The 15,814-nt window shown below is 35.0% G+C and overlaps 2 protein-coding genes and 2 pseudogenes across 4 annotated transcripts; 2 read left to right on the top strand and 2 right to left on the bottom strand.

Moving 5' to 3' along the window:
• The first annotated feature begins 2,033 nt into the window (after positions 1-2,033).
• Positions 2,034-3,537, top strand: LOC123199733 (annotated as a pseudogene).
• A 792-nt stretch (positions 3,538-4,329) lies between these two features.
• On the bottom strand, positions 4,330-7,687 carry LOC123198903 (annotated as a pseudogene).
• Positions 7,688-9,331: 1,644 nt separating this feature from the next.
• On the top strand, positions 9,332-10,677 carry LOC123199685. Its single transcript, XM_044614725.1, has 2 exons — positions 9,332-9,476; positions 9,931-10,677. The coding sequence occupies exon 2, from the start codon at positions 9,933-9,935 to the stop codon at positions 10,356-10,358; it is 426 nt and encodes a 141-aa protein (XP_044470660.1). The 5' UTR covers positions 9,332-9,476; positions 9,931-9,932; the 3' UTR covers positions 10,359-10,677.
• A 454-nt stretch (positions 10,678-11,131) lies between these two features.
• Positions 11,132-15,531, bottom strand: LOC123199684 (subtilisin-like serine-protease S). Of its 3 annotated transcripts, none has more exons than XM_044614722.1 (12): positions 15,334-15,531; positions 15,058-15,198; positions 14,884-14,978; positions 14,685-14,782; positions 14,437-14,595; positions 13,911-14,022; positions 13,290-13,818; positions 13,118-13,212; positions 12,788-13,030; positions 12,581-12,695; positions 12,117-12,303; positions 11,132-11,917 (listed from the first exon to the last, which is right to left on the bottom strand). In XM_044614722.1, exons 2-12 carry the CDS (start codon positions 15,160-15,162, stop codon positions 11,355-11,357), a joined length of 2,301 nt encoding a protein of 766 aa, XP_044470657.1. In that variant the 5' UTR covers positions 15,163-15,198; positions 15,334-15,531; the 3' UTR covers positions 11,132-11,354. The 3 variants fall into 3 exon arrangements, with proteins under 3 accessions (XP_044470657.1, XP_044470658.1, XP_044470659.1); XM_044614723.1 differs by having other exon boundaries at positions 15,058-15,267; positions 15,377-15,528; XM_044614724.1 differs by having other exon boundaries at positions 15,377-15,528.
• Between the last annotated feature and the right edge of the window lie 283 nt (positions 15,532-15,814).

Here is a 15,814-nt window from a genome sequence, read left to right as displayed (position 1 = left end):
AGGGAAGGGAGAGTACCAGGGAGGGGGGATAGTCAATGGAGAATCATAGCTAGAAAAAAAAAAAAAAACAAACTCTAGGAAGTATTTGTCACTTTTAAAATTTTAAGTTGAGAGAAAATTATAAAATTTGTTAACTTAGGGAGAAAAATATGATAAAACTTTATTTTTTTTTAATGTTTAATAAATAATAATTTTACTTCTAATACTAACTAAGATTTTTAATAAAAATTTGCTTATGAATGAGTACTTGATTGTGTTTGAAAATTGGAGAGCATAAATTTGTGCTTTTACTATATCTTGGGTGGGAATAAGTCTTTTGGCCTTTTTTTTTTTTTCTATTATCTTTTATTTTGAGCAAATCTTAAATTTTATCCCTAAACGGATTAATTAAACATCTCTCGGGTGACGCAGTAAAGCAGAAATACACATAAAAATATTGCAGCCTATCTCCTTCTCACGAATTATCTCTCCAACCCCTAGCTTGATTTCTCTCTTAAACGATTTAGTGAGTAAAGTAGTGTCTCAACGAGGCGGGCGGGTCATCAAAGCCAAGGAGTGGAGCAGGTGAGGTGTTTATGTTGAAATGGGGTTTTCGATCACAAGATACTAAAATTAGTAAATATAAATAATTGTTTTGTTTGTTTATATAGAAATATAAATATATTATTTTAATTTGTTATTTTTAAAAAGGTCAAATGACTATTTCCCACCCAAGGTTTGATGTTTTCTCACGTTTCTATTCTTTAACTATGAAAACATCAAACACCCACCCATGACCGGTTAAATTTAACTAAACCCTAACGATGGTAAAGGTAAAATCGTCATTTTTTTCAGACAAAAACGATAGCTTCGTCTTCATTTGGGAAGACAAAGAACTTCATCGCATCTCCGACGTCGATCGAACCTCTAGATGGGAGGAAAGAGATCGCCGGAAGGAGAGGATACTTTGGGAGGGAGACGTCGTCGGCAACGGAGCCGGAGAAGTCGCCAGAGATTTCAAAACCAAACCCTGGGGTGAAACTGCTATTTTTTAAAACTTAGGCTGAGGAAAAATTTTAGTTTTTAAAGTTTAGGGGGGTAAAAAGAGATAAAATTTTTAGACGTTAAGGTTTGGTTAAATTTAACCGGTCATGGGTGGATATTTGGTGTTTCCATAATTAAAGAATGGAAACTTGAGAAAACATCAAACCTTGGTGGGAAATAGTCGTTTGGCCTTTTAAATATTGTTGGATAAAAATAGTACTACATTTGATTAAACTAACTTGTATAAAGTATTTGTTTTGTGCTCTATATTGATAATATATTAAAATAGATTATTATGATAATAATTATAACCTCTAAATCAAACATCTCTTAAGTTTTAAAAAAAAAAAAAAAAGAAACACTAAATTATTATTTCCTATTCAAACTTTACCCTAATGATAATTTTATATTTTTTAATGTGAAAATTTCGCTAGCATTAAATTTCTTATAAAATATGGTGGTTAAAAACTAAAATAATAATTATAAAAACTAAAATTATAATATGTATGTATGTGTGTGTGTGTGTGTGTATATATATATATATATATATATATATATATTTGACTCACTCTGAAGGTTGATTTGATTTTCAAAACTCCTTGTTAATGAGAGTTTGACCTTCAGCGACACATTTTAGCCTAAATCAACTTTCGAAAAACACACAAATTAAAACCCAAACAACAATTAGACAAAACAAAATACACAATAATTCAAACTTCTTTCAAACACAAATAAACTCCAATCAATTCAACTATTAAAACTAGTATTTGAGTTTAATAGATGAGTGAAAAATAGATTTCATTTTGTAAAATTGAATTTCTTTTAATTTACAATTGATAGAATCTGACCTTTTATCTTTTAATGTCAAAATTTATTAACGTATGTCAAATATTTGGGTGTTTTTTTTTACTTTCGAAACCTTTGCTGTTCATTATTAATCATTAAGGAGGTAATGTAGCCCCGAGAAAATTTGTAGGCTTAGAACATTGGTCAAAGAATGTTTGTCTTGTTGAAGCTGTCCAAGTTTGTACGTTATTCTACTGAAATGAATAACAAGGGGTTGCCTAATTCGCATGATAAATTTGGGCAGGTTTTCTCCAGAAGGAAAAAAATCAATGGGGGAGACTCAGACAAGAATTATACCAACGATTGAACTTCAAAATTTTCCGGCGGAATATAAGAAACTGAGAAAAGCAACCGTGGAGTGGGGATGTTTCAGGATCGTTAACCATATGATTCCGTTGGCCCTGTTGTCGGAGATGAAGAAAGTGGTTAGATGTCTTCTAGAGCTTCCTGTAGAAATTAAACAGCGTAACACAGATGTGATAGCCGGCAGTGGCTATGTGCCACTCACACAACTCAATCCTCTTTAAGAAGCGGTGGGTCTTTATGACGTAGCCTCATCTGAAGCTGTCGATACCTTTTGTTCTCAGTTAGATGCTTCTCCTCACCAAAGGTAACAAACTGCTCTGATCTGTACATATATATCGATCGATTTATCTCCTTCATCATCTAGCTAGGCCTTCCTAGTTCTTGCCAATTGATCTTTAATTGATATAATCCAAATTGCCTTTGTTGACACAATTTAGTTTCAAGCTTTTATGCGTGACAGTTCGGTGTTTGAGTTGCATCATGATATCTGTTTTACTCTGCACTAATAAGCAGAGAGATGATAAGGATGTATGCTCAAGCAATACATGAACTAGCTGTGGACATAGCGGAAAAGTCTCGGGTTGATTGGTTACGTGTTTCAAGGTTGGCCTAGCCAGTTTAGAATTAACAAATATCACTTCACTCCCCAAACCGTGGGCTCCTCGGGGGTTCAAATTCATACAGATTCAGGTTTCCTTACCATACTTCAAGATGATGAAAATGTGGGTGGCCTTGAAGGGATAGCCAAATCTGGTGCATTCAGAGCAGTTGACCCCTTGCCAGGCACCGTTCTTGTCAACCTCGGGGATATTGCTACAGTGGGAACATCAACTTTTTTTTTTAAAAATCTATTCATTTTTTATTTTAGTAATTATTTTCCTAATCTATGTGTGTGTATTGACATGATTTAGGTATGGAGTAATGGAAGGTTGTATAACGTGAAGCATAGAGTAGAATGCAAAGAAGCAACGGTTCGTGTGTCAATTACCACATTCCTCTTGGGACCAGTGGAAGCCCCAGCAGAATTTGTGGACACTGAGCACCCGCGCCTTTATTTACCAATTGTTTATGAAGATTATAGGAAGCTCCGGGTCTCCAAAAAACTTCAGGCTGGTGAAGCTCTTGCTCTTTTACGTTCGCACTCCTGAATTAACAAACAAGCAAAGTATATTGTCAGATTTTGGAACTTAAAACAACTCCTGAAATAAACGAATTGCGTTGGTGTTAGTAATTAAACTACAAGTTGGGTCTCCTCTCCTGTCTCTGTTTTATCATTTTACTTTAATAAGAATATGTAAATTATAATGCTTCGGGTAAATTTTTACCTCAAAGCCTGCCTGGTTTTTCATCATGTTGATATCACGTAAAGTGTCATCTTCAATTATCAAAAATTATTGATTGGGAATGAACTGAAAATGATGAAGTTTAATCTAAACAAGATTTTTTTTTTTTTTTTCCAAATTGTTATGCAATCAAAACTCATCTTCTATCAAATTCATGGAAATAACTTTCAAAAAATGACTAACCATTAATAGCAATTAGATAATATATCACCCATAAAGGTAGAAAACTTTCCTATTTTAAATCATATAAAATAATTAATGATAATCGTGAGGTATACAAGACTTGATAGTTATCCCAATTTTTACAACATTCTCAATATTTGAGAGTAATATCTAAATATGGTACCATTTTACCCTTTATAATAACAATTATAATTTAAAGACAGTTAATTTTACTTTTTACAATAACAATTATATTATTTTATCAAGATTACTTTATATATTATGATTTTCATATTTACACATGTAACCCTATCCTCCTCTATAACTTAAAGATTGCACAGAGTTAGGAAGATTGACAACTTATGATGATACAAAGCACAAGTAGAATAAAATAGGTGTAGATAAATGAACTGTTGATGATTCACTTCTAATTTATTCCAAACAAACTAGGTGTTTGAATTGTTGATTCATTTCTTAGCATTCATTTTAAATAAAAAGGATAATAAAGAAAATTAATAATGAAATTCAAGTAGAAAAAAAAGCATTCAAATACCCAACATGTAAGCATTTTGTCATTAAACAAATTCTTAATATAATGTATTTTAATAGTACGTCATTATGGCAAAAGATCAAAGAGTAAAATTAGATGTACAGAAAAATAATTTGATAATATCAAATGATATAATTATTCAATTTTCTTATGCTTCAAAATACTTAAATCACATTTCAAAAGGAGACAAGAAGAAAGGGGAAAGTTGAAATCAATAGGAGTCAAAAGGTACATATGCCCACCGCCTTCCCTTCCAAAATTTCTGTCACTGTAAATCTTCTTCCCCTTGGTTGTAGTGGGGGGTCCAACCAGAGCCAGAGCCGGATGTTACATTAGATGTAGTACAACTAGTGCTGATGCTGATTGGCCCTGGCGTTGAAGGCCACACAAAAGCAGGCTTGAAGGGTGGAACATGAGGCACAGGCACAGATCCTGATATTATCTGAAGGATGGTCTGCGTACTAGGCCTTTCACTGGCAACAGGATGTGAACAGGCCAGGCCAAGTAACAGCAGCCTTTTTGCTTCCTCACCAACAAACTCATTAACCAGTCTCTGATCTACAGCTTCTAGTATTCGTCCATCTCCATGCAAAAACCACACCCAATCTACCAAGAGTTGGAAGCCAGAAATTTGTGTCCAAGGCCGCAGACCGCACACCACCTCCAATACCACCGCCCCAAAACCATACACATCCGACTCACAGGAGGCCTTGCCTGTGTGGAGGCATTCTGGGGCAATATACCCCATGGCACCAGGCACTCCCTCCAGCTCCGCATAGGAGGTTTTTCGTTGTCCAAAGCACGTGCCAGCCCAAAGTCCCCAAGTCGAGCATTGAAGTTTGAGTCCAGCATTATGTTACTGGCTTTGAGGTCTCGATGCACCACTCTCTGGTCGTATTCATTGTGGAGGTAATGTAGCGCAGATGCTACTCCAGATATGATCTTGTACCTCACCTCCCACACTAGAGTGTTCTTTTCTTCTGATTCATAAAACAAGTGCTTATCCAAGCTCCCATTTGGCATATAATCATACACCAGAAGTAGCTTACCGTTCTTGTAGCACCATCCTATTATCAACTCATGAAAATACTTAATGAATATTGCATCCATAAATAATGATAAATGGAAATTTAACTGATCGCACTTGCAGTTGATTAGAGTGTGAATATTATACATGGGAAAAGGACAATGTCCGACCCAAGTTTTGTTGAAATAACCAATATATATTTATAGGAGATGAAAAACTTAAATACCTACCTAAATTTTAATCTATCAGCACACTTTATATTTTTTTTGTTAGGGTTAAAGCACAAATTTATTATTTTATTTATAATATTAAAATAATTAAAATTAAATCTCATTTTCTTTCTTTAGTTTGAAAAATTAACGTTTTTCTTCTAAATTAAATTTTAAAAAATTCACTTTTCCCTTTTTGAAATCCAACCACTTTCTTTAACGATGACTGACCAACGCCAGAGGAGTCATCGTCTTCTAGACAATGATCATTGTTCAAGTATAATGAACGTCGTTTAGATCTAGATAACATTTCGTCATCCATTCTGGACAAACGCTAGTTGTTAAATCTCCAGTCACGTCAATCATCGGTGATTGGAGGGAAGAGTGAAAAAAAAATTAGAGATTTAGAGAATAAGAGAAGTCACTTTTTAAAATTCAAATACGAAATTAAATGTTAATTTTTAAAATTTGAAAGAAAAATAAAATAAAATTATATATTTTTTAATATTATTATTAAATAATAATTTTATTTTTATATTTAATAAAAAATTTAATAATTATTTAAAAATAAATAAATATCTAATTTTTTTATTTATCATAAACATATTTTTAAGAAAATAGTCATTGCCCCGTTTTATATATATATATATATATATATAATTGCATGTGCAAAGGTATCTATGGTAGGACCAGACCACTTCACAAGGACAAGCCTGACAAGGAACAGAACACAAGACTGAGAGATAGACTACGACATGGATTCAGAATATCTCGAGGAAAGGTATTTGACTGTCCGCAGAGAGTCTAATCTCAGGGATTGGTTGAAATGTAAGTAAAGCTTACAAAAAAAAAAAAAAAAGGCACTTACCTAAAAGGCGAACAAGATGTTTGTGGCGAAGACGATTGATGATGGTAAGCTCAGCTAAAAAATCATCTTTGCCCTCGAGGTTGTCCCTAGAGAACTTCTTGACGGCAATTTGGAGATTCTCCTTGGGCAGGACGCCTTTAAAGACCACACCAAAACTGCCTCGACCAAGCTTATGTTTGTCGTCGAAGTTGTTCGTGGCCGTCTTGAGATACCTAAAGCTGAACTCCCTTGGAGTTCCTGGGAGACTCTTTAGAGCACCCAGTATATTGGCATCACGCGCAGCCCCATTTTTTTGCACATAATAAACCAACCCTGCAATCCCTATCACCAACAAAACCAATAAGGGTATAACGATTTCAAAACCCATCTTCACCCATTTGTTATTCCAGTTCCAACCACCGGGCAAATCTTCGACCGTTAGATTCCATCTCAGGACACAGTTGAGTTGTATGGCAATCCCCATGGAAGCAGCAAAACCAAAATAGGAGTTTTGGTTGACAAGGGTGCTAAGGTCAAGATCCGCAGTCAGGACTGGCATAGGCGGCCTAGAAATGATAGGCCCCTCGCTACCCTCCTTCTGTTCCGCTATATACACCTCCAAAAACTTGTTAGCTCCGTCGTACTGCACCCGGACCATATAGTATTTAGCACTAACAGGGGCGATCTGGATGCCAAAGTCAGACAAGGAGACGGTCTTTTTAGAGCGAACGCTATTGATGTCGAGACCTATATGGTTGTCATCAGGATCAAAATCCTGTTTACCAGTGTCGAGCTCAATGGCAAAGATGCGGTTGGAGGGGAGACCATCAGTGGTGGAGTTTGTCAAACCAAGGTATTGACCGTGGCTGTTTGGTGGGAGATCAACAGTGGGGGAAATGAGGAAGGCAAAGCCTTCTCCAGGATGTGGAGAACTACTGAGGCGGAAGATGTTGATAAGAAAAGAAGAGTTGAAAGAAGCCAAGTGTGTACCTTGCCAAAGTTTGAAGGAGTCTTTGAAAAATACGCGGCCTGACCTGTTGGTAAGGGTAAAATGACCGGCGGAATCAGGAGTGATTTGTAAGGCTCCATTGCTAATAGTAGCGGGCGATATGACTGACAAGCTGTTGTAATCGGAACTGTTGAAAGGCCCGAGTTCATATTTATGAGTCTTAGCCTCGGATACGGGGATCCAAATCCCGACGACCACAAGAATTACGGTGGCAACCTTTATCGCAGGAGCAGTGCTCATCGCAATGAATTGCCGGGCCAACTTTCTACAGTACACAGCATTTGCTATATCAGGCTGCCGTCTACGGGAATTATATTAATTTAACATTACATCAGCATTCACACCATTATATTGGCAAATCTTGAATTTTGGTAGAAAAAAATTGATATGAAGGACTAAACCTTTTATTGATAGCATTTTGATCCCCATTCTTTATTTTTAAATAAAAATTCTAAAATATTGAGATAGGAGTGTTCAAATTCAAATAAATATTAATCTCATATTAAAAACTCTTATTTTTAATATAAGAGTCAACCTATTATTATTATTTTTTCAATTCACAAGTTATATTCAAACTCTTATATAAAAAATATAGTAAGAAAGATTGGTAAATCCAAATTTAAGATCATTATATACATCTTTTTTATTTTTATATAATGGATTGTTGTATTATAAGAAAAATAATAAACCTGTATATACTTAATTATATTTATCTAATTAAATACTATGATAATATATTACCATTTGCTTAAATATTTTTTGATTAAAGATAAAGAATAATACTATATGTACCACTTTGAGTACACAATTATGTACAAATTTACATGTATCATCATATAATTTAGTGTTACTTTATCTTCAATTCAAAATTACTTAATAATGTAATAACACATATAAATATACACATATTTATATACTTAAAATAAATATATATAATTTTATTAAAAAAAATAATAATATTTAATCACATATCTTTTATGTACCGAATTAATACTTAAAACTAAGTGTTTATAGCATTGTTCTAAGATTTAAGGTAAGATTGTGACATTTCATAAGTTCTAGGTATTTCCTAGAAGTTTAGCATTTACCATAAACTTTAAATTAGTACACTAAAATTAGATTTATGAGAGCAGATGCAATAATATTCTAAAATATGTGGGGTTTGCAAAAATTTTGTTAGTTTTTTTTTAAAGGGTAAATCTATAAAATATAAAAACAAACAATCTTTAAAAGTTAACGAGAACCTCAAATTTTACATTGGAATGTTAAATTTTAAATTAACCCATTAACTTATGTAATTTGCATATTCACCACCAAATTACACTTTCTCCTGCTATCAAAATCACTTAACTCATGTTCTAAAGTTTAATATTTATGTTAACGTGTTTATCATTAGGCATTAATATAATAAATTTCTTCTTGACCCCCTTATCTTATAAAATTTGCACATAAAATTACAAAAAACCCTAACTTAGAGATAATATTTCCATTGGAGATTGCTGGCTATCAAGCCTGCATTATTTTATATTTGACAGTGTTGCTATAATTAACTGTGGACTTAATACTTCAACATAATCAAAACATCAAATGATGTTTATATATACCCCTTTTAAATATATAATTAAAAATTTAAATAATATAATATTATATGAATTAATATTATATTTTAAATTTAAAATCATATAATCGTATAATAACATATAAATACCCAATTATATTGTCAAACTAATTACTCATAAATTTTATTGTAAAACATTAACACGTGGGGACATAATCAAGACCCAAACAAAAAAAGAAAAGTTGACAAGCTCAACTAATCCAATGCGTTTGTTTTTTAATTCCAGCGAAGAGTGACAAACATCCATCTCTTTACAGATAATTAATAAAATGAAAGCACATGATGAATGCAATGCAATGCAAGATTCTTTGATAAAAATACTGAAAATTCCATCAATTCTTTCAGATACAATTTGACAAGTTGAGATGGATAAAACTCATGACATGAAATTCTTACTGGGCCAAAGTCCAGTCCAATTATGAAAGCCCCAACTCTACTTGTCCTTTCAATCTTGCTGTAGCTGACCTTAAACATGATCATCTCAGTTCTCTCCATTCAATTGTAAGTAGTTGTTTTCCTTAGCCCAGTTTCACAAGGTAAAATTTCTGCTTCCTCTTCGATTTGGTGTCCCGATTTTATGCTTGTATTTAATTTCAGTGGCTGTTAGGGTTCTTCCGTTGAATTGGGCGTGTTGATTTCTGCCGAACTTTGTCTTTCCTTATTCCACATGGAATTTGTTCCATGTTTGTTCTTTTATGAATCATCTATCTGTTTATATGTTTAAACTTTCCTTCCAATGGCCTTGCTGTTGTTTTTGGTATAATATTTTTTTAGAATTGAAATCCAGAGATTTGTTTCTTGGAAAAATTTTAACTTGCTATGCACTTTCTAATTGTGGGTATTACAAGATAAAGTAAGGACTGCAAATTATGCATATGTTTATGCAGTTAAGCCATATATATTAATATTAGAAGCTTTCTTTTTTTTTTTTGGTTTAAAATTTTGTGCTGTTGCCTATTAAAAGAATTTCATCTACATTAACTCCACTAGATATGCAAGACGGGAGCATGCCATCCTCTGATGAAGTTTTAAACCCTAAGCTACGGAAAAAGAAAATGTCATCTCATAAGGAAGAGATTCAAAAAGTGGAGGATCATGTGCCATTAAGAGCAGGGCAGAAGGTCTCCAAAAGAAACTTGAAGAATGAAGTCTCTTCTTCATTTCAACAACCAGAAAGATCCAACTCTGATTCATTGCAGGACTCGTCTACATCTGGAAATGAGTACCGGGTATTAAGAAGGAAATATTTACTGCTAGAAGAAGAAAGCTATGCATTGGGGAGAGAGTTGAAGGATGTTGAAGTTGAAGTGAAGACTCTTGATGATGAGAAGCATGCACTGTTGGACCAACTTGTTGTGTTAGAAGGTCTGATTGATCCTTTAGAAGTGCAGTCCCACCAGGGGCATCAGTTTCCATAGATCCTAATTTCTTTACCTAATCAGAGCTTGTTATGATTGTATATTGTTGTGATCACTGATGTTGGAAGATTTTCAAATTATTAGAATAGGAAAGAGGAAATATGTGAGTGTTAACATATTCTTTTTTATAAAAATTATTGTTTTTGTATAATGCATGGTTCCTTTGATCTATTAGACGCGAAGCAAAAACTCCAGCTGAGTTTTTTATGAAATGCTTTCACATATATGAAGAGCTCCTGGCGATGTGTTATATGTATTCAAGATAGCTTAAACTCCTATTTCTTATTTTTCTTATTAAAAGGTTTGCACGTTAGAACTATGTCATCCTGGTTGGTCCTGTGGATTTTGTGTCTGTAGTTTGGTCGCGTTGTAGGCAGGTATATCCTCATATTAAGCTTCGGATAAGTAGGATCAAATGTCCAGAAACCATTTCTAATCGATGCTTACATCTTATGCTCCCCAAATTGTAATTGATTCATGGGAGGTTCATATCAGAGCAGATACGAAATTGATTATCACTTTTATCTGATAATATATATAAAGACTCACGGCTGACAATCACAAAAGTGACATGTGCTGGGTTAAAGCGGCTTGTAGATAAACCATTGCTTGTATCATCCAACAGATGTACATGCTGGTGCTTCCTTAGGAACCCAACAAAGAGCAGAAAGAAATGATATGATACAACATGTAATGTTTCATTGCTTCTTGTATGTCAATCCAAGAAGGTTCCATGCATGTACAAAGAAGAAAAGAAAATAGAAAACCAAAAATTAAAAAACCTCTTTCAAATCATATATCCTATTATATGTTTCTTGTTTGATGGATGAAATTTTACCATAATTCTACTACTTGTTACTTCCAAGCTCAAAGCATAACAGTGTAGGTAAACATGGATCTTGTTTGAACTTCATATCACTCCGCATCTGCATGTATGTATGTTGTATCTATACAGATCTCAAAGTTACTAAGCAGACAGGTACATAGTAAGCATTGTTATCTCATCAATCCCATGCTGGAAGGTGAAACCCGGACAACAAGAGAGCTAGTAACCCTTGTTTTTCTATTCTTCCATGACAAAAACCCAAATTTATAACCCATTGATGGTGAATTCAACTTGAAATGCACAGTGAAATTCATCCTTTGGCCATAGCTGTTGAAGATTAGTCGGTTCGGCACAACTGTAACATTAATTCCAGCAGGTGAAGACACTGTAGCTTTATAAATACTTCTTGGCTTCCCAACATTTGTGACAGTGCGTGTTACTGAGAAATTATCCTTAAGATTGGACACTGTGATGGACGGATAATTAAGGTCAGATGCCGTTGTGAATGTCTGATCACATGTGCTATTGTCTCTTGTGATCAGACGGAGCAACTTCTCATCATAACCAATTGTGCATAGAAACACTTTATAATCTACTGGCTGCAGTTCATAGATGAGACCAGGATCAAGGGCTCTTCTCGGCTCCACAAAGCCTGCCCCATAGTCAAACGCATTTCCCTTTCTTCCTTCAGGATCTACTGTGATTGGTTTATGGTTCTTATCCAGGACAGTGGCTGCATTTTTCATCCAAAATGGAATGCATAAATTTAGGGTTTTAGCAAAATGAACAGAGTTGTACCTTCAAGGAAGTGCATATAAGGTGGTTTGGCAACCCAAGAAGGTTTAATAATTTGAAAAGAAGCTATGATTGAGAGTAGGTCATTCAAGAAGCAATTCTAGAAAGAACAGGATGGCTTGCAACATAAAGCGTACCAGTTGTCATGATAGCAGATTTAATAGCTGCCGGGGACCATGATGGATGAACAGCTTTAATCAAGGTGGCAATTCCTGTCACATGGGGGCAAGCCATGGAAGTCCCAGAAAGAATGTTAAAATGTAGTTTTCCAACTGCTGGTGACCAAGCTGCAAGAATGTTCAATCCAGGAGCTGTGACATCAGGCTGCAAAGCTCAACAATCAGATCACTAAAACCACTGAAACAAACCATGAAAAAAAAAATCAAATTAATAATTACATGTTGGAGTCAGCAGAATATATAATTTCCTTAACAATTCAATTATGATTATGGAAATATCATTGAATGAGCTTAAATTCTCACTTAATCATCCATTGGAAAATAGGATATCTAATCAATTAGAACAATGATTTCAGAGTAAAAATTATAACCAGAGGACTTATTGGAGTTCCTGTTTCCTGATTCTAAATGGGAAAATTTACCTTCAAAATTTCTGGGGTCAAGGCATTAGGACCTTTTGAAGAAAACGATGCAATACGAGGTGCAGGTTGAGATCCTAATACAGTCTTTGCAGGGGAAATCTTAGAGATGGGTTTGCTGTTAAATAAGAGAACAACCTTCATCAGAGAAACTGAAAGAACTTAAATACTGAATACCAAAATCTCGATCTGCAGAAGTTTAGAACAAACCGTGTATGATTAATATAAGATAAAATCTTGTTCCCTATCTCCTTTCCAGTGATAGCCGAAGGGATCAAGAAGGGGATAGCAACATCCTTATCTCCCTCATCAATAAGAATCATCCCAACTCCACCAGCTTCTTTCACTATTACACTCTTTTCCAGCTTTGACTCAGTTGAACTCTCTGCATGTCGACAGACCAAAACTTTCCCTCTGGCCTTGGTACTATTCAAGGAACTCTCCAAACAGTAACTACAGGAACAATAGAAGAGCAAACAAAAAAAAATTAAGGCTTTCAGACATGGAAGTAGCTTTCACTTCAAGTACCTGCTGCTTCACCTGGATTGGTAAGGAGTAAAGTATCCTGCATTTGCTTCAGAAGCAGAGATGATCCTTGCAGAGGCATTCATTCCAAAGAGACTCAGACTTTCTCCCTATTTGATGAAAGAGAACCAATAAGAGGCTTGAAATACTAACAGAATTTCTTATCACGAAGAAAAAATGGCTGTACCGTAAAATTAACACCATTTCCAAGCATGATATCAGATGTAAAATCCCTGTCTGTTGAACTGGCAGCAATAGTGAACATCCATGGGGCAAGATTTGTTGCAGAGCCTTGGTTCCCTTCATTTCCAACTGAAGAAACCACCAAAATTCCACGACTTACAGCATGGAAGGACCCAATGGAGATGGCATCATTGAAATAATCTCCTTGGGGAGCATCAGGACCAAGAGACAATGACAAGATATTAACTCCATCTCTAATTGCATCATCAAATGCCGCTAATAAATCAACATCATAGCAGCCAGAGTCCCAACAAGTCTTGTATGCAGCAATTCTTGCCATAGGTGCACCTCCCCTTGCTCCTCCAGCTGCCAATCCCATATAATTCATGTTTGTCACATACCGACCAGCGGCTATTGAGGCTATATGGCTGCCATGACCAAAACTGTCTCTTGGAGATCTAAATGACACAGTTTCTACTATATCTTCTTCAGCTTCATAACCACTCATGTAGTACCTTGCTCCAATAACTTTCCTAACATTTTACAAACAAGGAGAACCATCATATAAGTAGTAATCCAATAAATGAATAAATGAAAATGAAAGAGGAATGGCTAAAATAAAAACCTGTTGCAAGAGGAAGCATTGAATGCTTCTCCTGACTGGCACTGCCCCTTCCATCTAGGTGGCACTGGAGGCATGTCAGCATCACAGAAACTTGGCGACTCAGGCCAAATTCCTGCATCAGTAGGTAATTATAATTAAACCCATAATTTGTGTTCTATTCAAGAAAAGAAAGCCCAATAAGAAATATTTTCATTGGGTGAGGCATACACATAGGAAAAATCGAGTGTTAAGTCTTAAAGGAACTAATAATTCAGTATATCAGAAAAAACACCTCTCTAGCCTATAAATTGCAACAATAATGTAAGATAAAAGCCTAAAAATCAACTTAACCTTAAGTAAAGTGGACATTATTCAGGAAAAATTGCTTCAAATTCCAACAGAGAGCATCAATTATATTTGCTTAATTATTACTAGAACTCCTAGGTTGTACGAGATAGAGACTGAAAAAAGGGCTTCATGCACATAGGCATTAAATGAAAGGAAGGGGAACTGGTCCAGCGCAAAATAAGTAGTATAGCTGACTTACCAGTATCAATAAACCCAATTATAAGATTGACTTGATTCTTGGTAGAGAACCCAGGAATCTCCATGGTTTCGTCACCCATAAGACCAATGAAATCCCACGAGTGAGTAGTGTGAAGCCTTCTTTTCAAATTGGGAAACACAGAGACCACTCCAGGCATTCCTGTCCATGAATATTATGTTCTTTTTTTTTTTTTTGTGTAAAACTTTGTCTGGACACAATAAAATAAGCGCGTAATTATAAAAATTTACCAGAAATTAGGGAAGCTTGGTGGTCTGTCAACTTGGCTGCGAACCCTCTGAACCCGTGTTTGTAACTATAAACATGAGATGCTTGTGCTAGCTCCATGCTTTTGTCACAGAGCACATATTTCACTAATGAATAAAAAAAAATAAAAAGAAGAGAAGAAGAACCAATAGCGTATAATTAGATGACGAAGAAAGAAAAAACCTTCCACCGTGAACAGCAGCAAGTATTTGGTGATCACTTCTCAGAGTTTCGTTTTGGTCCTCGCCACTTCTGCTTCCCATATAAACTACATAAACCTGCAATGGAATGCAATGCAACAGTTAATCATGAGTCACCTAGATACAATATCCTCAAAAACTAAAACAAATTACACACCTTAGCTGAAAAGGAACTGCTAATTTGTGCAAGAATAAAACCCAGAAACAGAATATAGAGGCAACAGCAAGAATTCTTAAAATGAACTCCTCCAACGGAAACCATTTTATTTTTATCCTTTCCAGTGTTTCAGGCGCGGCCCTGATGAAGAAAAGATGTTTTCATAAACAAAAGAAAGAAGGTTGATGGTGGGTGCAGTATAGGGTGTGCCTGATATAAAATTTAAAAAAAAAAAAAAAAAAGGTAAGATACAGTGCAATTCCGCGCTACTAGTACCTAGTGCGGGCTGCAGATGAAAGAGAAAGAACGAGAGTTTTACTTTGCTTTTGAGCCAACCAACGAGCAACATTTGACCCTAAATTCCGGAGACCGTTAAAATATTTATTGAAATGGGAAAAATCCCTTTGTCTGTTGAACAGTTTCACAAAAGCATGATTGAGGAGATTAGAGAAATAAATGCATAGAATCTTGTATGTGTTTTACATTCATAGTACATTTAATGCCAAATTCACATTGTTTAAGAGATGAAGGTGGATATGAATATCATAAGAGAATGAATATAATTTGAGATGAACACAGTCCAGTCCAGTCCAGTCCAGTCCAGTCCAGACCTGTCCTGTCCGGTCCAGTGTGATGATAAATGGAATCAAGTGCATCAGTTGAGTACAGGGAGCAATTGCGGTGTAACGGGATGATTAGTTGAGTCTAGGATCATGTGATCGTAATTATTATCAGAATCCATCATCATTCACATCAT

This window comes from Mangifera indica, chromosome 16 (genome assembly GCF_011075055.1).
Source record: "Mangifera indica cultivar Alphonso chromosome 16, CATAS_Mindica_2.1, whole genome shotgun sequence".
Lineage (NCBI taxonomy): Eukaryota > Viridiplantae > Streptophyta > Magnoliopsida > Sapindales > Anacardiaceae > Mangifera > Mangifera indica.
Note: the sequence above shows the minus strand (reverse complement) of the source record. Positions and strands in the feature narration are given on the sequence as shown.

What these genes read in the sequence shown, in the direction of transcription:
- LOC123199684 (XM_044614722.1), bottom strand. Translation starts at nt 15,162, where the DNA reads ATGGTTTCCGTTGGAGGAGTTCATTTTAAGAATTCTTGCTGTTGCCTC. An exon ending in GCTGCTGTTCACGGTGGAAG is followed by an intron (nt 14,783 to 14,883) that starts GTTTTTTCTTTC and finishes CTGTGACAAAAG; the next exon opens with CATGGAGCTAGCACAAGCAT. An exon ending in TGACCCCAGAAATTTTGAAG is followed by an intron (nt 12,304 to 12,580) that starts GTAAATTTTCCC and finishes TGAGCTTTGCAG; the next exon opens with CCTGATGTCACAGCTCCTGG.
- LOC123199685 (XM_044614725.1), top strand. Translation starts at nt 9,933, where the DNA reads ATGCAAGACGGGAGCATGCCATCCTCTGATGAAGTTTTAAACCCTAAG.